Source organism: Heptranchias perlo, chromosome 15 (genome assembly GCF_035084215.1).
Source record: "Heptranchias perlo isolate sHepPer1 chromosome 15, sHepPer1.hap1, whole genome shotgun sequence".
In the NCBI taxonomy this organism is placed as follows: Eukaryota; Metazoa; Chordata; class Chondrichthyes; order Hexanchiformes; family Hexanchidae; genus Heptranchias; species Heptranchias perlo.
In genome coordinates, this window is record NC_090339.1 from 34346571 (window position 1) to 34369398 (window position 22828).

The 22828-nt window shown below is 43.0% G+C and overlaps 1 protein-coding gene and 1 long non-coding RNA gene across 2 annotated transcripts in view; one reads left to right on the top strand and one right to left on the bottom strand.

Annotated features, from left to right (window-relative positions):
- fhdc2 (FH2 domain containing 2) overlaps nt 1-17935 on the top strand; it is a 58497-nt gene extending 40562 nt beyond the window's left edge. Inside the window, exons 8-12 of the mRNA XM_067997047.1 lie at nt 655-762; nt 3629-3699; nt 4798-4915; nt 8373-8534; nt 15645-17935. Coding sequence (XP_067853148.1) covers nt 655-762; nt 3629-3699; nt 4798-4915; nt 8373-8534; nt 15645-16991 — 1806 coding nt within the window. The 3' untranslated portion in view covers nt 16992-17935. The remainder of the gene's footprint in view (nt 1-654; nt 763-3628; nt 3700-4797; nt 4916-8372; nt 8535-15644) is intronic.
- The window catches only part of LOC137332987 (uncharacterized), a 103242-nt gene that overhangs the window by 53794 nt on the left and 26620 nt on the right, over nt 1-22828 (bottom strand). The window lies entirely within an intron of this gene.

A 22828-nucleotide genomic window follows, 5' to 3' on the forward strand; every position in this document is an offset into this window, starting at 1 on the left:
CTTCGAACAACTGAAAGAAACAAGACTTAATGATTCAACCATTGCACTGCAAGAGCAATGAAAGTTGTATGCATTGAAAGTGTCAAGAAGAAAATTAATGAATATAGAGCAAAATCATCAACGAAGGAGTACATATGGCTGGTTGATGAATGGAGATCATTGATATGAGGATGGAACAGAGTGGGAAAGTTGCACCAAATTTTAACACAAGATGTTTTTTGTATTTTTATTTTGTACCTCCAGATACAGTGGGGTTGATCTTGACTTTGAGCATGGGTGATAAATTAATGGTTGTGGATCGGCCGCATGTAATACGCCCCGTCCGATTTTTAGTTGCATTGAAGTCAATGGAAAGTAAAATCAGGAGGGTCGTATAACAGAGGCCAATCCGCAACCAACGGTTTACTGCCCGTACTGAAAGTGAAAATTACGTAGAGTCAGTAATGCACTGAGGTTTTGCTGCTCATCATTTTTTTGGACCCTACTTTGTTAATAAATATCATTCCAAGATATGTTACCATAATAATATCCTCTTTTGAAGTAAAGATAGCAAAGTTATGTGTGAAAGATCTAATTGCAACTATTACAATTACACAAGCATGTAACACATCTTTGGACAACCAAATTTATCTTGTGCTCTTATTTCATTTGCAGGGAGGACATTCAGGAAATGCTGCAGGATTTCGCATTGCATCACTTTTAAAGCTCGCTGACACAAAAGCAAACAAACCTGGCATGAACCTGATGCATTTTGTGGTCATGGTGAGTATTTTGAACACAAACCAAAGCACTGCCATGAGATCTGTCTCTGGGCCCTATTTTTGGAATGTTGGTCATTTTGCTGTTGACTTATATGCAGAAACACTTTAGGCGATAACATATGTTCTGGTTTTAACATCAGGAAAGAAAATAACACTTTGGGCAGTAAAATTCATTGTGAAAGGTTTACTGCATTTTGTAGTATGGATTTAACACAGTGGCAAATGCTTTATGACTGTATCAGCTGTGGCTCAGTGGTAGCACTCTTGTCTCTGTCAGAAGGTTGTGGGTTCAAGACTCACTCTTGAGTTCATAATCTAGGCTGACACTTTAGTTCAGTACTGAGGGTGCTGCACAGTCAGAGGTGCTGTCTTTCAGATGAGATGTTATACTGAGGCCCTGTCTGCTCTCTCAGGGAGATGTAAAAAATCTCAAGGCACTATTTGAAGAAGAGCAGGGGAGTTCTCATGGTGTCCTGTCCAACATTTATCCCTCAACCAACATCTAAAACAGATGATGTAGTCATTTATTTCATTGCTGTTTGTGGGAGCCATCTGTGCGCAAATTGCCTGCCACGTTTCCTACATTACAACAATGACTACACCAAAAATACTTCATTGGTTGTAAAGCACTCTGGGGCATCGTGCAGTTGTGAAAGGCGCTTTATAAATGCAAGTCTTTCTTTCTAATAGAGTACAAACGTCAATTATTAGGGAGTATATCATATTAAGTCTGCCATTTTCTAGCTAGATGAGACTTATAAGTATAAGTCATGAGTTGGTTAATATGTTTACATTACGCTGGTGGATCTCCTGTGGCATTGCAGATGGTAAGTTGATGTCTCTCTTATCTGTCTCTCATCTTCATGTTGGTATTTCCATCTGTCTCCTTTCCTCTTCCGCAATTGTATCTTTCTGTTCTGTTTCTCTGTCTATATCTTTTTTTTGCTTGTTCCTCTCTCCTCTTCTGCTCTGTGTCTGTCTCTTTCTTTTGATTGGGAGATCTTGTATAGTGGGAAGGGTGTCTCTGATGGCTGGAAGTTACATTTTGAAGTGGTGGGTTTGGGGAAAATGCAGCCTGCATTGCTCAACGGCTCTCTTCCCATCACCACACCCTGTGTCATTTGCTTTCCCTCCAGCTCCTAACTCCTATTGGATCCCCTACTCCTTTGGCTTCCCTCCCCTCCTGTACATACTGCTCTACTCCTTATTTTCCCTTGCCCCCTTCCCACCAAATATCCGCTCATATCTATCCAATTCCTTTTGCTCCAAGTTCATTAACCCTGGTTGCCTCACCTCCTATCTCCCGTTGTGCAGAATGATTCCCCTCACCCTCACTTCTGTGACTCCCCCATCCAGAACTGTAAGAAAGCACGTGAACATGAAAACTCACCGTGCTACAAGTTTCTAATCTGTGTGAAATTATGTAAATACATTAGTTAATTGATGAGGTTATATTGGGACATCCCTATTATATTTATTTATGATTAAAACTGACAGAAAAGATATCAGTGACCAAAATCAGCAGTTGATGCTGCTAAGGTGCTATCTTCCTTACGCTGAAGAAACGTGCCCCAAGGTTTCACCTCTGATATTGCAGAATGTTTTCGATCACAAACAATTTTCACATTTCAGGTCAATGGACCATTTTCTGCCAACCTTTATAGTTCTGGGCACTTTGTAATTTTTTCATGATTTTTTTGTTATTCGTTCATGGGATGTGGACGTCGCTGACGAGGCCGGCATTTATTGCCCATCCCTAATTGCCCTTGAGAAGGTGATGGTGAGCCGCCTTCTTGAACCGCTGCAGTCCGTGTGGTGAAGGTTCTCCCACGGTGCTGTTAGGTAGGGAGTTCCAGGATTTTGACCCAGCGACGATGAAGGAACCGCAATATATTTCCAAGTCTTTTGGCAGCCCTTAGCTATAGGTGAAGTTGTTGTTCCTAAAATAATATCCTTCAATTTTATGCATTCTTTTGTCAGTAGAAAAATTTTGACCTCTGGGAAGCATTGTTTTCTAAGTGGCTACTTTCCTCCCTTTGCTGTTACTAGTCATTTTGTTTGCTTTGTTTAAATTCTGCATGTTGGAGCATACATTTGATTAACTCTAACTAACATCTGATTTGATGGTTTTACTTATCTCAGTGATAAGTTAAGACATGAACCTGAAAATGGAACGTTAACAGCTCCGTAGTAATTGTATGTGATTATCATGGTTACCTCCTATCAAAAGTATTTTGATAGGTGGTAACCTATACATTCCACAGATGAGACCTTTTCAGTGTCTTCGAGAGCAGGTATTTAAGGGAGGAGACAACAAATTATAATACAAATTTGGCTTTTTTTCTGCCCTTCATACTCTCCTGGACAGTGTTACCAGGCTTCACTTTCATTGCATCTCATCTTTAGTGGTCACTGCAACTTTCTTCCTCACTTCAGTTGTCACTGCAGTCTTTCCTCTTCACTTCCCCATACTATCATCCAAATTTTGGCTGTGACGGAGTCAGCTCTGGGCCACGAAAAAACTCCTATGCATTTGTACATAGAATCTTTCCTTTGTGTTGAGATGCACAACTTATCAGTCATTTTACAGGACAATAATCCAAGTGATACACAGTTAACAGCTACTAGACTCTGCAGGACACTGAATTTAAAAAGAAAATTTGAAACTTCAGCCCTTTATTAGATTTGAATATCATTTATCTGCAATTGTTAATTCAATGATTGGATGTGTGAGTGTGCTTCATGTGCAGCATTCTAAGAAGCTGCATGAGGTTTCAATGGCTGGTGCATTTGAGATTCTTTATGCCATAAATCCATTACAGCGCATTTCTTTGTCAGAGTGAAACTGTTATTTTTTTTGTTAACAGGAAGCGGAAAAGAAGGACAAAAACCTTCTTTCCTTCCCAGATAAACTGGAGCACATTGGAGCAGCTGCCAGGTAGGATGAAATTCTCTCTCCCGCTATAAACTGCACAATGTAATTTGCATAACCCTGCAATTTTGACTTCTGTCTTAATTACTACATATTTACAAACATTTCTCTATGTCAGTACATATCTTAACAGCTACCAATTTCCTTCAAGTCTATAAATGTTCTGTACTTTTACTTTACAGTAAGAAATTACTTGCATTTATGTAGCAAGAATTTGCATTGACATGAATGCAGTAGTATTCATGCCGTACCTTGGTGCTATTCTTCATTCATGCAACTACTGGCCTCATGTCAGGACCTCTGGAAGCCATGTTGAGTCTTTCTGTAACACACTACCACAGTTGTGGCATCTGTTGGACATTCAGAGTCTGTACTGTAATAAAATTTTGTTCAAGTTTCTTCATAACAGAACTTATTTTACCATCTATAATCTGGCTGGTAAAATGAGCTTTCCTCAAATTTTGTCGAGCCATTTTCCCCCCAAATCATGCATTTCACAGCCAGATTCATGAACTTTTAGATATTTATACTAGATTGAGAAGCATTAAATGATCTTCATTACGGGTACCTAATGGTTGGATGCTAGTTTCTTGTACCTGCTGACTGCCAATGAAATCACATTCTCATATTTTTAAAACCACGCATGAAAATGCAATTTTGTTAGTGTGTCATACATTAGAATGAGAAAGAGAGGAAAATATAGTCCTGGATGATGACTGGGGATATTAAAAAACACAATCTACTCCATGACTGATAGGATTGAGAGGAGCAGAGAAGATACTTTATATCCAGGTTTGACCTGGTTGTCAATGGCAGAGTTGACCATTAAGGTTATCAGTTACTGGTTACCAGTCACAAACCTTGAGAACTTGCTAAGTTTTTTTCAGCTTTGTAAACACTTCTGTTTTAAGAGATAATCCAACAGAGTTTTATTTAGATGTTTGATTTTGGTGTGGACATTTAATCTTATCTTTGATTAAAGAATGCTGCAGGATAAATTGGCATACCCCAATGCACTAGCACAGGGTTTCCCAAATTACAAGTTTGTAAATGAGAAGTGCCAGTAAAATGCACCAAATAAATGCTCACCCTTCAACATCTCAGGTTATCCGAAGATGGTGTGACAGAGGAGCTGAATAAGCTGGCGGAAAGACTTGCCTCTCTGCAGACAAATTTGAATGAAGATCCAGAGCTTGAAGGACAGATGGCTCCATTCCTACAGGTAAAGGTGGCTAAAGGTTTTAACACAAAGTGATAACATACTGAAGCCTTCCCTCCCATTACCATAAAGATTGTTGAAATTGAAAGCAGAGGAATGTTGGAATTGGAGCGCACAGAAGACTTCTTTCCAAAGGGCTAACAGTAAGGGGGGGATTTTAACCCCCAAGGTCAGGTGGATTGGGGGCGGGTGGGAGTTGAAAATAGTTGTTTTTTGGGTCACGACCGCAACCCGGCTTTATTTCCGGGTTTAACTTGGGCGTGTAAAAGTACAGGCTTCCCACTGGGAATGCAAAGTCCGAAAATTTTGCAGTTGCGACCCAAAAAAACAATTATTTTCAACTCCCACCCGCCCTCAACCCACCCGTTCTTGGGGGTTAAAATAGCCCCCTAGGTGTCATTTAATGTATAAGAAATCTAAGATTATGAGGACATTAGCTATGGAAGAGAGATGAATTTCTGTGTTTACTCCCCATACCCAGTTCCACCCTGTTTATATTTGAGCTGAATCTGAAATTCTTCTTGATTAAAATTTTAAACAATTGTGTCACCAGAGTCTGTACTGAATCCAAGTTCACAAATCCATTTCTGCCAATAAATGCAGCAGAATAGCAATATAGACCTGTTCTGGTGCAGCTATAGGTTCTGGTCCCACTGATGCCTGGCACGATGGTCACAGGTTCTGGGCCATTTCTGGCCAGCAATGCAGTTATGGGGTTCCAGTTTTAATTTGTTCTTGAGAGATGGGCAAAACTAGTAAGGCAGTATTTTATGCTAATCCCTGCTTACCCTGAGGGCATTAAGAATCAACCGCTTAGTGTGGGACTGGAGTCATGTGTAGGCCAGACGAGGTAGGGGCATTAGGCTCCAATTGGACGTCAGTGAACCAGTTGGATTTTTATGACAACTTTTATGGTCATTTTCTGATGCTAACCCACAAATTACCACATTTGAACTCGCGACCTTTGATTGCTTGTCCAGTACCATAACGACTAGTCTACCATACCCATGCTAGTGATACATGGCACTTTGGTCACTGGCTCTGGTCCCAGTGCACACTGGTACTATGGTCAGGGTTGTGACAAAGTGGGGAATTTCTGTATTATATTTTTATATGTCTTTAGACAGACAATGGAAATATGATTTAAGAATGAGCTCCAGTCAGCTGTATCTCATTGTAACTGTGGCAACGGTGACAAATACACAAACTGGTTGCATAAATCAGATGGTGGTAATAGGAGATACCTGTCTTTGGTGGATTTCCTTTTGTTTGTGTCAACACCTCTGTTCAAAACTAAATGAATTTTAAAATTTGCTTGATGGCTGGGACTGGCTGATAACATTGTTAATGTATCTGTGCTTAGAGACGGGAGATACTCATGGCTGAACCACTAAAGAAAGATGTTTGCAGAAAGACAAAATTAACATCTTTCCCTACACAGTGTGAGTTCCGTTGTGCTCATAGGCTGCTTCTGGACTTCAGAGGCATACTTGAAAGGTTTCCCATGACATAAAAATACACTCTGATCAGTCAGCTTTAGTTCTATCTTGAATCTGAACTCCATGGATTAAATATTGACATTATCCACATACAGCTTCACGTTGTAAAGGTCTATGAAAGACTGTAACACCCAAGAATCCAGTCACGTGTGAAGCTGTAGAAGAAATACATTCTTGTGGATTGATTCGATTACTATTCTTTTACGTATTGTACTTTCACTAACTTATTGTGTCTTAAATGCTTCTGTGTATTGTTCTACTTGTAAATAAATTTGACTATTAGCTTTAGCCTATATGCAATTATCTGACGGTATGGAAATCACTGTCATTCAAAAGGAATAAGGAGGATGTCATGGACAGAGAGAAACTACAGGGAACGGGATAGTTGAGAACTTAGTTCACAAATTAATAACAAATGAAGAAGGCCATTCTGCTCATCTTAAATTCATCCATCTAGAAAAACCCTACAGACCCTCCACTGCAGCATCTAATTGTTTCTTAAATAATTCCAGGGTCTTTTCCCCCGCTACTCTATTTAGAAGAGAGTCCATCACTCTTTGTACAAAGAATTTCATTTTGCTAATTTGAACCTACGTCTCCTAGTCCTACTTTCACAATTTAATTTAAAGTAATACTTCCAAATCACCTTTTCCAATCCCTTTTCCATTCTGTATATCTTTAAAAGTTCTACACTCTGATGCCTCCTTTCCAGGCCAAAAAGCCAGAGTTTCTCAAGTCCTTCCTCATAACTCAGACCCTTGATCCTCGGAATTAACTTTGTGGCCCTTCTCTGCACTGTGCCTGAATGTCTCCCTTGTTTCTAGGCAACCAGAAATAAGCACAGTATTCACGGTCTGACCAGAGCACTGTATAGTTTGATAATGACTTTCCCTGACTTGTATTCTACTGTTTTGGCGATGTAGTTCAACATTCTATTGACTTTGTTGATTGCTGCTCAGCATTGGTTCTGCTGGTTAACATCGGGTCTATTAAGACTCCTCGGTCTCTTTCACCTTCATCCTTAGCTATATGAACACCTTTCATGGATTGTGTTGCCTATTTCCCCTTATGTACAGTACTTTACACTGTTGGGCAGAGAGCAGGAGAGAGAGCTGGAAGTTAAAGGGGTACTCAGAGGAGGGGTACTCAGAGGAGGCATCAGCAGCTACATGAATTACCTCAATGTCCGACATCAAAAAATATCTCAAGCGGATAACAATTTTTTTTATTATTCATTCTTGGGATGTGGGCATCACTGGCAAGGCCGTCGTTTATTGCCCATCCCTAATTGCCCTTGAGAAGGTGGTGGTGAGTCGCCTTCTTGAACTGCTGCAGTCCGTGTGGTAAAGGTACTCCCACAGTGCTGTTGGGTAAGGAGTTCCAGGATTTTGACCCAGCGACGATGAAGGAACAGCGATATATTTCCAAGTCAATATCTTAAATTATACAAAGCTGCAGCTGAAACCACACCTGTTGTTATTTCCCCTCCATTCAGGTTTCCTCAATGATGCACAATTCTGTATCTGAATGCTGTCAAAAAGATTATTTCTTGGACTCTGTCATTACTTCTCTTGAACTAGTAACCAATAGGTGTTTAAAAGTGGTTTGGGGTGATGCATATTCCAAATTTCTCTGCAAAGTAACTTAACCTGGTGCAACCCCCAGTAGCCTGGCTAGGAATGGAACTTATACCCTAGTCTACTGCTCCATAACTCTCAGCCACTAATCTTCCTCAGTGACTCCATGCTTAATCATAATTAAATTTCAGTCTGGCTTGTATTCTAACCCAGTCTCCATATACTGGCTGTGTGTTTGTGACAGGAAAGGATAGGCTCAAGTTAAAATGCATGGAGTTCAGAATACAAGAACTGAATATTGTAAAATAATTATCTGTTGATGCTTTGGATGTACAGTTTGATAGTGACTTTTTTGTAAGCCTTCTGTTTTCTTTTTGTTTGCAGACTGCAAAGGAAGAACTGAAAAAGATATGGGAGGAGGTGGAATTGTTCCAGAGAATGAGACAGTCCTTGGTAGAATATTTCTGTGAAGATGAGAAGTTTAAGTTGGAAGAGTATTGTACTGTTTTCAAAAGCTTCTGTGAAAAATTCCTCAAAGCAATTCAGGTATAGCCAAGTATTTCCAGGATTTTGAAGTGTTTCCAGGAGAGTATTTAGTTACTGTTGCTGTCAATACCAGTCAATGTTATCATTACTGATAATCCTGAACATAGAAGTTTTATTCTGTTAGTTGAGACACACCAGGATCGTGTCTGATTGTGCCCTTCAGTGCTGACCCAGCTGGAGTTTTTGCAGTTAGTAGGAGAGCACCTCATTTGCATGGATAAATGGATGCAAGTGCCATACTGGGCACTTCTCTGGCACCCACCTCCCCATGTCTGTTGGAAACTCCAGCACACCCTCCCCCTTCTGAGCTAGGGAGCTGATCTGGGTGAATTTTTTTTTAAATTGTGTCTTCTGGGGTCCAGGCCATTTGCCTGGCCTGGCCGTCACCAGTGGGGCCCATACACACTGTTGTGGAGGCTGATACTCCTCTAATTTACTTGATATATCAGCTACCACTATTATGCCGAGTCCCATTGGAGCCTGAGGAGCAGGAACTCCGAGCGTTGAGAGTCCCCTCCACTGGCGGTCATTTATCTTGTACAAGGTGGGCGGATGTTCTACCTCAGAAACGGTGGACGCCCCGTGCAAACCCTCTCCTCTCCCCCCTCCCCCCACCAAGGAATTTCGGCATCAAAGAATGTAGATCTGATTGTATTGGCTTTCTGGCATGTTTGTATGCTATTGCCAACATATTAGTGCCAGGATTGAGGAATAATGACTGTGTAATGTTATGGTTAGTCCAGGTCAAATTACTTTCCCTTTCCCACACCACTTTTAATATTTTGATATCTAAACTTGAATGAATAAAGTACATAAATGGAAAGGGCATCACAGTGTGATTCTCCATGGAGTAGATGATGGTGAATGTACTGGTGGTCTTGTATTTATCAGTATTGATCAAATCATCTTTTCTCCTTGCAGGTGATTTCATACCTTTAAACAGGCAGAGCCTAGAAATTACTGCTGATATTTTACAGACAGACACTTAACATGTTGGTATGGCATTCTTCTGTACACTGTTTTAAAGTAGGCATTAACCCATTTATTTAAAATGGGATATCGCCTCCACAAAAATAGCTGACATAGAAATTACATACAAACACATTAAACGTTCATCCACTAATATCGGCAGAAGTAATTTCCAGGCTCAGATGTCTACAGCGACTACCTGCTGTGGCAGCCATTTTCTTTTGTCTATTGCTGAGAAAATATTGGTAATGTGATAGTGTTTCCAGGCACAATGGCAGTGCCTTGGGGCACAGTGACAATATTACCAAACTCAAGGGCAGTGTTACTAGACATATACATGTCAGCTATCCACGCTTAATGCAGACAGTCAGTGTTTTGCAGGCTTGTACACATTTCCATGCTTACAGATGAAAATAAGTATATGCCAGGCTCCTCTCTATCTAGAGCGAGCTCCAAAGCTCCTCCCCAAGTTCTGTTGCTGCTGTAATTTATTCCTGCATCTGCATATTGTGGATAGGAATTCGAACAAGATTAGGAATCGCTGCCCACAGTATGCAGTGATAGGGAATTTATTTACAGCAGCAACAAGATATGTGTAGGAGCTCTGGAGTGGGACTGGGGAGGTGAAGAAGAAGGGAGAAGCCAAGAGCAGAAAGAGGGGAGAAGTCAAAAGCAACGCTTTGTGTGGGGGAAGGTGGAACATGGGATCGGTGCTTTTCGATGGGGGAGAAAGAAGAGTGGTCAGCCTTAAGTGAGGTCCAAATGGAGAAGGAGAGTGCCAGCATTAACTTTAGCCGGTGGGGGGAGGGGGGTGGAAGATGTGTACCAGCATGAAGTGCAGATGGGGGGGTAAAGAAGAGAGTGCCAGCAATGTGAGGGTAAAGAGGAGATGCCAGCATTAACTAGGGGGGTGGGAGGTAGGATAGTACTAACATCAACTGTGAAGAGGGAAGTAGAGTGCCACTGATGAATATAGGGTAGGAAGAAAGAAAAGTAGGTTGAAGAGCATGCCAGGAGCAGCACCAGGCGTACCTAAAAATGAGGTGCCAACCTGGTGAAGCTACAACTCAGGACTACATGCATGCTAAACAGCGGAAGCAACATGCTACAGACAGAGCTAAGCGATTCCACAACCAACGGATCAGATCAAAGCTCTGCAGTCCTGCCACATCCAGTCGTGAATGGTGGTGGACAATTAAACAACTAACGGGAGGAGGAGGCTCTGCAAACATCCCCATCCTCAATGATGGCGGAGTCCAGCACGTGAGTGCAAAAGACAAGGCTGAAGCGTTTGCAACCATCTTCAGCCAGAAGTGCCGAGTGGATGATCCATCTCAGCCTCCTACCGATATCCCCACCATCACAGAAGCCAGTCTTCAGCCAATTCGATTCACTCCACGTGATATCAAGAAACGGCTGAGTGCACTGGATACAGCAAAGGCTATGGGCCCCGACAACATCCCAGCTGTAGTGCTGAAGACTTGTGCTCCAGAACTAGCTGCGCCTCTAGCCAAGCTGTTCCAGTACAGCTACAACACTGGCATCTACCCGACAATGTGGAAAATTGCCCAGGTATGTCCTGTCCGCAAAAAGCAGGACAAATCCAATCCGGCCAACTACCGCCCCATCAGTCTACTCTCAATCATCAGCAAAGTGATGGAAGGTGTCGTCGACAGTGCTATCAAGCGACACTTACTCACCAATAACCTGCTCACCGATGCTCAGTTTGGGTTCCGCCAGGACCACTCGGCTCCAGACCTCATTACAGCGTTGGTCCAAACATGGACAAAAGAGCTGAATTCCAGAGGTGAGGTGAGAGTGACTACCCTTGACATCAAGGCAGCATTTGACCGAGTGTGGCACCAAGGAGCCCTAGTAAAATTGAAGTCAATGGGAATCAGGGGAAAAACTCTCCAGTGGCTGGAGTCATACCTAGCACAAAGGAAGATGGTAGTGGTTGTTGGAGGCCAATCATCTCAGCCCCAGGGCAGTGTCCTAGGCCCAACCATCTTCAGCTGCTTCATCAATGACCTTCCCTCCATCATAAGGTCAGAAATGGGGATGTTCGCTGATGACTGCACAGTGTTCAGTTCCATTCGCAACCCCTCAAATAATGAAGCAGTCCAAGCCCGCATGCAGCAAGACCTGGACAACATCCAGGCTTGGGCTCACAAGTGGCAAGTAACATTCGCGCCAGATAAGTGCCAGGCAATGACCATCTCCAACAAGAGAGTGTCTAACCACCTCCCCTTGACATTCAATGGCATTACCATCACCGAATCCCCCACCATCAACATCCTGGGGGTCACCATTGACCAGAAACTTAACTGGACCAGCCATATAAATACTGTGGCTACAAGAGCAGGTCAGAGGCTGGGTATTCTGCGGCGAGTGACTCACCTCCTGACTCCCCAAAGCCTTTCCACCATCTACAAGGCACAAGTCAGGAGTGTGATGGAATACTCCCCACTTGCCTGGATGAGTGCAGCTCCAACAACACTCAAGAAGCTCGACACCATCCAAGATAAAGCAGCCCGCTTGATTGGCACCCCATCCACCACCCTGAACATTCACTCCCTTCACCACCGGCGCACCGTGGCTGCAGTGTGCACTATCCACAGGATGCACTGCAGCAACTCGCCAAGGCTTCTCCGACAGCACCTCCCAAACCCGCGACCTCTACCACCTAGAAGGACAAGAGCAGCAGGCACATGGGAACAACACCACCTGCACGTTCCCCTCCAAGTCACACACCATCCTGACTTGGAAATATATCGCCGTTCCTTCATTGTCGCTGGGTCAAAATCCTGGAACTCCCTTCCTAACAGCACTGTGGGAGAACCGTCACCACACGGACTGCAGCGGTTCAAGAAGGCGGCTCACCACCACCTTCTCAAGGGCAATTAGGGATGGGCAATAAATGCTGGCCTCGCCAGCGACGCCCACATCCCGTGAACGAATAAAAAAAAAATTGAAGAGGGGCAGGGAGAATAGTGCTAGCTTGAATGGGAGAGGACTATATTCCTGGGTTAAACTAAGGAGATGGAGGGAGAAGAGTGCTAGCATAAACTGGAAGGTTAAAAAGAGATTGTCTCTATGAACTGGGTGATGGGTTGGAGGGATACAGTATCTCGATGAACTGCGTCCATACGAACAGACAAAATTGATGGCAGGAAAACACCAACTGATCCATCAAGCCTCCCTCACACTTCATGAAAAGGACATGGACTATTCTAAAGTAAAAATACTCAATTGGAGGAGGGCTAATTTCATTGAGATGAGAACAGATCTGGCCTGGGTAAACTGGAATCAAAGATTGGCAGACAAAACTGTAATTGAACAATGGGCGGCCTTTAAGGAGGAGATAGTTCGGGTACAATCTAGGTACAATCCCACGAGAGAGAAAGGTAGGGCAACTAAAGCCAGAGCTCCCTGGATGACAAAAGAGAAAGAGAGTAAGATGAAGCGGAAAAAAGGGCCGTATGACAGATGTCAGGTTGATAACACAAGTGAGAACAAGGCTGAATATAGAAAGTTCAGGGGGTAAGCGAGAATGGAAATAAGAGGGGCAAAGAGAGAGTATGAGAATAGACTGGCAGCCAACATAAAAGGGAATCCAAAAGTCTTCTATAGGCATGTAAACGGAAAACGGGTATTAAGAGGAGTGGTGGGGTCGATTCGGGACCAAAAAGGATATCTACCCATGGAGGCAGAGGGCATGACGGAGGTATTAAATGAGTATTTTGCATCTGTCTTTACCAAGGAAGAAGATGCTGCCAGAGACTCAGTAAAGGAAGATATAAGTGAGATACTGGATAGGCTAAAAATTGATGAAGAGGAGGTATTAGAAAGGTTAGCTGTACTTAAGGTAGATAGGTCATCCGGTCCGGGTGGGATGCATCCTCGATTGCTGGGGGCAGTAAGGGTAGAAATTGCGGAGGTACTGGCCATAATCTTCAAAATATGCTTAGATACGTGGGTGGTGGCAGAGGACTGGAGAACTGCAAATGTTACATCCTTGTTCAAAAAAGGATGTAAGGATAAACCCAACAACTATAGGCCAGTCAATTTAATCTCGGTGGTGGGGAAACTTTTAGAAACGATAATCCGGGACAGAATTAGCAGTCAGTTGGACAAGTGTGGATTGATTAGGGAAAGCCAACATGGATTTGTTAAAGGTAAATCATGATTAACGAACTTGATAAGACTTTTTGGTGAGGTAACAGAGAGGGTAGATGAGGGCAGTGCAGTTGATATGGTGCATATGGACTTTCAAAAGGCGTTTGATAAAGTGCCGCATAATAGGCTTGTCATCAAGATTGAAGCCCATGGAATAAAAGGGGCAGTAGCAGCATGGATACAGAATTGGCTAAGTAACAAGAAACAGAGAGTAGTGGTGAACGGTTGTTTTTCAGACTGGAGGGAGGTGTACAGTGGTGTTCCCCAGGGGTCGATACTAGGATCACTGCTTTTCTTGATATATATTAATGACTTGCACTTGGGTGTACAGGGCACAATTTCAAAATTTGCAGATGACACAAAACTTGGAAGGGTAGCGAACAGTGAGAAGGATAGTAATAGACTGCAAGAGGATATGGACAGGCTGGTGGCATGGGTGGAGACGTGGCAGATGAAATTTAATGCAGAAAAATGCAAGGTGATACATTTCAGTAGGAGGAATGAGGAGAGGCAATATAAACTAAAGGGAACAATTCTAAAAGGGGTACAGGAACAGAGAGACCTGGGGGTATATGTACACAAATCATTGAAGGTGGCAGGGCAGGTTGAGAAAGCAGTTAAAAAAGCATATGGGATCATGGGCTTTATAAATAGAGGTATCGAGAAGAAAGCAAGGAAGTCATGATAAACCTTTATAAAACATTGGTTCAGCCACAACTGGAGTATTGTGTCCAGTTCTGGGCATCGCACTTTAGGAAGGATATGAAGGCCTTAAAAAGGGTGCAGAAGAGATTTACTAGAATGATTCCAGGGATGAGGGACTTTAGTTACGTGGATAGACTGGAGAAGCTGAGGTTGTTCTCCTTGGATCAGAGAAGGTTGACAGGAGATTTGATAAAGGTATTCAAAATCATGAAGGGTCTGGACAAAGTAGATAGAGAGAAACTGTTCCCATTGGCGGAATGGTCAAGAACCAGAGGACATAGATTTAAGGTGATTGGCAAAAGAACCAAAGGTGACATGAGGAAAAAATTATTTACACAGCAAGTGGTTAGGATCTGGAATGCACTGCCAGAGTGGGTAGTGGAGGCAGATTCAATCATAGCTTTCAAAAGGGAACTGGATAAGTACTTGAAAGGAAAAAAATTGCTGAGCTATGGTGATAGGGCGGGGGAGTGGAACTAGCTGGATTGCTCTTGCATTGAGCTGGCACGGACTCGATGGGCCGATTGGCCTCCTTCCGTGCTGTAACCTTTCTATGATTCTATGATGGCTGGAGCATCATGAGTAAACACTCCCTCCGCCCAGCCGCAGCCGTGTAATCTCTTGGGAGAGGCAAAAAACAGAGAAAAAACCCAGGACCAATAAGAAAACTCTCCACACTGTCAAAAATCAAAATTTTCTGCGAGTGTGCCCCAGATATCCTGAGGAAATAAATGTTATCCCTTAACACTAGTATCCTCCTTCAAATTTTCATGTATTTTATTGATTCTTTTCCTCCAATACAATGGAAGGAATAGTAGTTATACTTACAGTTTAAGTTACAAGCCTGTGTCTCATTGCATTTTCAGCGTAATTACCTGTTTTCATATGACACTAGCTTATATCGTGGGCCATTTTTGAGTTGCCAGCTTTTTGCAGGCTGTGTTAGCATTTTTAAAGTTGTTGGTCAGCTTTTGCTAGTTTTCTAGGTTGGCATGTATCCAGAAACAGTGGCAGTGTTACCAGGGATAGTGGAAATGTTTTTGCTATGAGCTCAGGGGATCGATTATATTGATTTTGCTTTTCTAAAATAACTTGTATAGGATGTATGTTGGAATCTTGCCACAAATGAAGACATGACTTCAGACTGTACTTACAGCATGTTGAAAAAAACATATATATTGAAGTAGGAATAAGGGATATTTCTAGGATTTTTTTTCCAAAGTATTAACAGTCAAGATTTTTTTCTCTATTCCTCAGGAGAATTCAGATCGTGAAATTGAGCAACTGAAGAGGCAACAGAGGGAGAAGGAAATTGCACAGAAGCGGCACTCAGTAGCTACTTGTTCCTCTATCGAGATTGAACTGAGTCAAGATGAGCTGGAGAGGACACTTGCCAGAAATCTACGAAGTCAGAGTATGAGGCGATGGGAACGGAGGTCTTTCAAACAGGACACTCTCTCTACTGCACATTGCACAAAAAAGACATACTCCTCTGGGGGAGTAACACAGGTGGATCGAGACCGAGACTTAACTGGCATAATTAGTGACTTCAGTGACAAGGAACTGGCAAATCTCATGCGGAAGGTGTCTGAGAAAGTTCTGAGTCAACAGCTGGGGCACTGTGTTATGCAGGTAGGATCTCCTATTCCCAAAGAAAGAGTAGAAATTCTAAACCAGGAACCTGAGGCTATCAAAGAAACAGCAAAATCTGTGCAAGAACCTGAAGAATTCCAGCAAACTCTTCCTCTTATCAAAGACTATCCAAAGTTGAATCGCAGAGCCGAGTGTAGAACTCCAGTCAAAAGACTAAAATCTTATGAAAATGTGTCATTAAAAAAATCACATCCTAGTCACTGCTCAAAGTGGAAGAGAGAGTACTTGGAGCGAAGCGGGGAACAAGATACAGCTACAAAGGGGAAAGAATTTCACCAATCTTCACTAACGTCTAAAAAGACTTTTGGTGGAGTAGAGACCAGAGTTGATCAGAGGGATCATTTTGCCAGGAAAGGTCAGCAGAGAGACACAGAATTAAGCAAAAGTGAAAGGGGGAGCTTGACTACAAACAGAAAAAGCAAAATGAACAATAGTGATTCTGCCAAGATCCACCCAGTCCTAACTCTGAAAGGCCAGAGAGCAACATCTCTGGGACATAAAGGACATACATCTGAAAAACCTCTCTCTCCCAGGTCAACTTTAAAACATGGGAATTTACAAAGTTCAGTAGAGAGGAAACCTATCACATCACCTGCAGGTATTAAACAAATGAGTAGTGTGAAGGAAAAAAAAGGGTCTCTCAAAGTACTTCAGCAGGCAACAATAACAAGTGGGAGCAAATCTATCCAAAATCTAAAGGAAAAGTGCAGCTCTTCTCAATCAACTTTTACTATAACTTCTGCAGTCACAAGTTCCAAGAGTTCCCTAAACAAATCAGAGACTGGGGCATCAGGCTCCAGAAATCCTCATGCCAAACAATCTCTGCAACTCAAGAAACCAAACCCTGACAGAGTTACTATAGTAAAGCACCAAACAGATTCCCTGACACACAAAGGAGCAGTTCAACACACCAGGCCCCTAAAACAGAGCAGCCACCCAGTGTGGCGGTAATACTAACAGGTAGCTTGTGTGGCAGTGATACTAGACTCTGCGCATTGGAGCTGGATGATATGCCATTTCTTGTGGTCAGTCCAATTACCCTGAATAATATTCTCAGTCAGATCCTTTTTACTGGCTACTGTGCCATGTGGGAACTCCAAGACGCTTCCCGTGTCCTGGACAACCACAGGTGCAGGAAGTGTCATCAGCTGGAAGAGCTCGAGCTCTGGGTTTTGGAGCTTGAGCAGCAGCTGGCATCACTGCAGTGCATCTGCGAGGTTGAGAGCTATGTGGATAGCACGTTTCAGGAGGTAGTCACCCTGCAGCTTAAGAGAGTGCAGGCAGAGAGGGACTGGGTGACCGCCAGACAGACAAGGAGGACCAGGCAAGTAGTGCAGAAGTCCTTTGAGTGCATCTTGCTCTCTAAACAGTATTCAATACTGGTGAGGGAGAGGGTTCCTCTGCAGAGTGCAGCCAGACCCATGACCATAGCATTATGGGTGGCTCAGCTGTGCGGGGGGGAGGAGAAAGGTCAGGAGAGGAATAGTGATAGGTGATTCTATACTTAGGGAACAGACAGGCATTTCTGTGGCCACAGACATGATTCCAGGATGGTATGTTGCCTCCCTGGTGCCAGGGTCAAGGATGTCACTGAGCGGCTGCAGAACGTTCTGAAGGGGGAGGGTGAACAGCCAGAAGTCATGGTCCATATCGGTACCAACGACATAGGCAGAAAGAGGGATGAGGTCCTGCAGGCAGATTTTAAGGAGTTAGGAACTAAATTAACAAGCAGGACTTCAAAGGTAGTAATCTCAGGATTACTCCCAGTGCCACGCGGTAGTGAGTATAGAAATAGGAGGATAGAGCAGATGAATGTGTGGCTGGAGAGATGGTGCAGGAGGGAGGGCTTTAGATTCCTGGGGTATTGGGACCAGTTCTGGGGGAGGTGGGACCTGTACAGGCCAGACGGGTTGCACTTCAACGGAGCTGGGACCAATGTCCTCGCGGGGAGGTTCGCTAGTGCTGTGCGGGGAGAGGGGGGGGGTTTAAACTAATTTGGCAGGGGGATGGGCACCAGAATGTAGCATTGGAAAGGAGAAACAAGGGGCACGAAGGATTGGGAGAGAAAGATAGTACTAGAGCAAGAAATAATACGGTATTAGGTGGAATCAGACTAAGAGAGAGTGTAAGAAAGCCCAAGACTGGTTTGCAGTGCATTTGTATAAAAGCATAAATCATGGTAAACAAGGCTGGTGAGCTGCAGGTGCAAATAGCCAAGTGGGAATACGATGTCGTGGCGATAACGGAGACTTGGCTCAAAAAAGGGCAGAATTGGGTACTAAGTATTCCTGGATACAAGGTGTTCAATAGAGATAAGGAAGGGAAGAAAGGAGGGGTGGTGGCAGTATTGATTAAGGAGAATATTGCAGTGCTGGAGACAGAGGATGTCCTGGAGGAGTCAAGTACAGATTCTACTTGGTTAGAGTTAAGAAACAATGGAGGTGCTATTATACTACAGGGTGTATTCTATAGGCCACCAACTAGGAAGGAGATAGAGGAGCAAAATTGCAGGGAAATTACAGAGGTGCAAAAGGTATAGAGTAGTGATAACAGGGGACTTCAACTATCCTAATATAGACTGGGATAATAATAATATAAGGGGCAAAGAGGGGGAGAAATTTTTGAAATGTGTTCAGGATAACTTGACCAGTACATTTCCTGCCAAACGAGGAAGGAGGCATTGCTGGACTTGGTTCAAGGGAATGAGGCGGGCCAAGTAAAGCAAGTGTCAGTGGGGGAACATTTAGGGGGCAGTGATCATAGTATCATAAGGTTTAGAATAGCTATGGAAAAGGACACGGACCACTCTAAAGTAAAAATACTCAATTGGAGGAGGGCCAATTTCAGTAGGATGGAAACAGATCTGGCTTGAGTAAATTGGAATCAAAGATTGGTAGGCAAAACTGTAATTGAACAGTGGGCAGCCTTTAAAGAGGAGATGGTTCGGGTACAGTCTAGGTACATTCCCATGAGGGAGAAAGGTAGGGCAACTAAAGCCAGAGCTCCCTGGATGACAGAAGAGATAGAGAGTAAGATGAAATGGAAAAAAGGGGCGTATGACAGATGTCAGGTTGATAACACAAGTGAGAACCAGGCAGAATATAGAAAGTTCAGAGGGTAAGTGAAAAAGGAAATAAGAGGGGCAAAGAGAGAGTATGAAAATAGACTGGCAGCCAACATAAAAGGGAATCCAAAAGCCTTCTACAGGCATGTTAACAGTAAATGGATAGTAAGAGGAAGGCCGATTAGGAACCATAAAGGAGATCTACTCATGGAGGCAGAGGGCTTGGCCGAGGTACTACATGAGTACTTTGCATCAGTCTTTACCAAGGAAGAAGATGCTGCCAGAGTCTCGGTAAAGGAAGATATGGTTGAGATACTGGATGGGCTAAAAATTGATAAAGAGGTACTCGAAAGGCTAGCTGTACTTAAAGTAGATAAGTCACCTGGTTCGGATGGGATGCATCCTAGGTTGCTGAGGGAAGTAAGGGTAGAAACTGCAGAGGTACTGGCCATAATCTTCCAAACATCCTTAGATTCGGGGGTGGTGCCAGAGGACTGGAGAATTGCAAATGTTACACACTTGTTCAAAAAAGGGTATAAGGATAAAGGGGGCAGTAGCAGCATGGATACGAAATTGGCTAAGTGACAGGAAGCAGAGACTAGAGATGAACGGTTGTTTTTCCGGACTGGAGGGAGGTTTACAATGGTGTTCCCCAGGGGTCGGTGCTGGGACCACTGCTTTTCTTGATATCATATTAATGACTTGGACTTGGGTGTACAGGGCACAATTTCAAAATTTGCAGATGACACAAAACTTGGAAGTGTATTGAACAGTGAGGAGGATAGTGATAGACTTCATGAAGATATAAACAGCCTGGTGGCATGGGCAGACATATGGCAGATGAAATTTAACGCAGAAAAATGCGAGGTGATGCATTTCAGTAGGAAAAATGAGGAGAGGCAATATAAACTAAAGGGCACAATTCTAAAAGGGGTACAGGAACAGAGAGTTCTGGGGGTATATGTACACAAATCATTGAAGGTGGCAGGGCAGGTCGAGAAACTGGTTAAAAAAGCATACAGGATCCTGGTCTTTATAAATAGAGGCATAGAGTACAAACGTAAGGAAGTCATGATGAAGCTTTATAAAACACTGGTTCAGCCATGGCTGGAGTATTGTGTCCAGTTCCAGGCACCGCACTTTAGGAAAGATGTCAAGGCCTTAGAAGGGGTGCAGAAGAGATTAGCAGAATGATTCCAGGGATGAGGGACTTTAGTTACGTGGATAGACTGGAGAAGCTGGGGTTGTTCTCCTTGGGACAGAGAAGGTTGCGAGGAGATTTGATAGAGGTGTTCAAAATCACAAAGGGTCTAGACAGAGTAGATAGAGAGAAACTGTTCCCTATGGCAGAAGGGTCAAGAACCGGAGGCGATTGGCAAATGAACCAAAGGTGACATGAGGAAAAACATTTTTACACAGCGAGTGGTTAGGATCTGGAATGCACTGCCCGAGGGGATGGTGGAGGCAGATTCAATCATGGCCTTCAAAAGGGAACTGGATAAGTACTTGAAAGGAAAAGATTTGCAGGGCTGCGGGCATAGGGCGGGGGAGTGGGACTAGCTGGATTGCTCTTGCATCGAGCCGACGCGGACTCGATGGGCCAAATGGCCTCCTTCCGTGCTGTAACCTTTCCATGATTCTAATAGGATATTTGAGGTATTCATCATCACAAGGTTTGGTGCAATGTTGCTTGTAACTGGACATGATGAAGAAAAAAAATACAATGGGAAGGCGAGTCATTAAAATGATTTGTTTTTCAGAAGCACACAAAAAAGGGAAAGGCCTGTTTTAGAAACTGTGAACAAGCCATTTGCTCAGTTCCTTTTGCTTCATACAGAAACAGGGTTGCATAAATATTTTTCTGATCTTAGAATAACAGATTAAATGTGTTTTAAATGGTTTGGCTAACTTCAGCCGGAAGGGAAATCTTGTTTGGGTTGAGAGTATGGAAGTGAGCCTGACTGGCACTTCCTGTTTTGATCTGACATTTGGCTCCCAGGATTCAAGTCTTGGTCTAATAGCTTTGTAAACTCATAACTCTGAAATTAAGCACAACAAAACACAAACATGCCAGTAAGTGCTGGATCTTCAGGTCACACAGATTAAACTTATTCCAGCTTTATGCAAGAATTGCCCTCTACCTCTAACATTTCTTGATAGTAGCTATGATTTTTAATGTTGAACTATTTAGTGACAGGGATGAATACATATGAATTTCAGGAAGCATCGAAGATGGAACTCAAAATCGTCTTCCATCCAGAAAGTTTCAGCACTGAATTCAAGTCAATCCACACTCACTGGTTAACTGTACACTCCATGTACTGCTGCTTCCTCTCTTCGGTTGCATGTTGCAAATACCACCTGCTATCACAAGGTTGAACTGCTCTGATTAGGAACTCTGTATGTTACTGAAGCCAGTAATACCTACATGCAGCAACTTAGGGATCAATTTAAAGCTAACTATGACAATCATAGAATACTGTGTACTTTTAAGTAAGGACTACTGAGTGTTTATTGAGGATATTCCATGAATTCATTAAATTACCAATTGGAAAGTTTGGTACAGACAGTGGATAGTTATTGTACTGTATTGGTTAGTTTTCAATTTATTTTATAGGTTCAGAGAATTTGTCGAAGTCATTGTGGCCCACATTACGCACTGTGGAATTTTTAAGTAGAAAATAAAAGATTCCTGCTGGTCAGAGATGAAAAACATACTGTATGCCTGAGTTAATTTAAATGCACCCTTCATTCTCACTGGGATCAGAGGAAGGCTCTTACTGGAATGGAAGAAGGGGCCAGGTACTGGAGTAATGACATGGTTTAAATGGCTTCCACTAAACACTGACTCTTGGTTGCGTGCATAATCAGATTTATGACACGGGAATTTAGACCACATCTGAGACCTGGGCTTTATCAGAAACTTTTAATTTTCACATAGGCACTTTATTTTAAAATTTTTCAAAAAAGATTGTATTGAAGATTAATGTTTTATTACCAAATTAAAAATACATTTTCATAAATAACTTGTCAATTAAGTCCTCACGTGTTTTTCTCTTCTGTAGCTATACTGAGTATCAATCAAGGCTGCCCCACTTTAAAAATGGTGACAGAGGAGCCGATGATTTGAGCAGGTAGTTTTTGAAGAAAAGCAGACACTTAAGAACAGGGTGAAATTTTGGGAAGGAGATACTTAGCATTTGATGGCTTAAATTATCAACAGAAATGAATTACCATAAAGCATTGTGAACAATGCGGTACAGGGGGTCAAGAGCATAAATCTGCTGTTTGTTTACAGTTACTGCAACAGGTATTGCTCCATCCTCCGAAGAATGACACATCGAAACAGCCCTAACCAAAGTCACAAACAACATTCTCTATTACTGTGACCATGCTGCAATATCCATCCTTGCCGTCCTTGCAGCTTTTGACGTGGTTGACCACACCATCCTCCTCCAATGCCTCTCCTCCTCTTGTCCAGCTCAGTGGGTCTGCCCACGCTTGGTTCTACTCTTACCTATCTGATCGTGGCCAGAACACCTATAGCAATGGCTTCTCTTCCCGACCCTACACTGTTACTTCCAGAGCCTCCAAGAATTTATCCTTGGCCTCTCCTCTTCCCCATTTTACATACTGCCCCTTGGCAACATCATGCACAGACATGGAGTCAGCTTCCACATGGATGCTGATGACACCCAGCTCTACCTCTCCACCATCTGTCTTG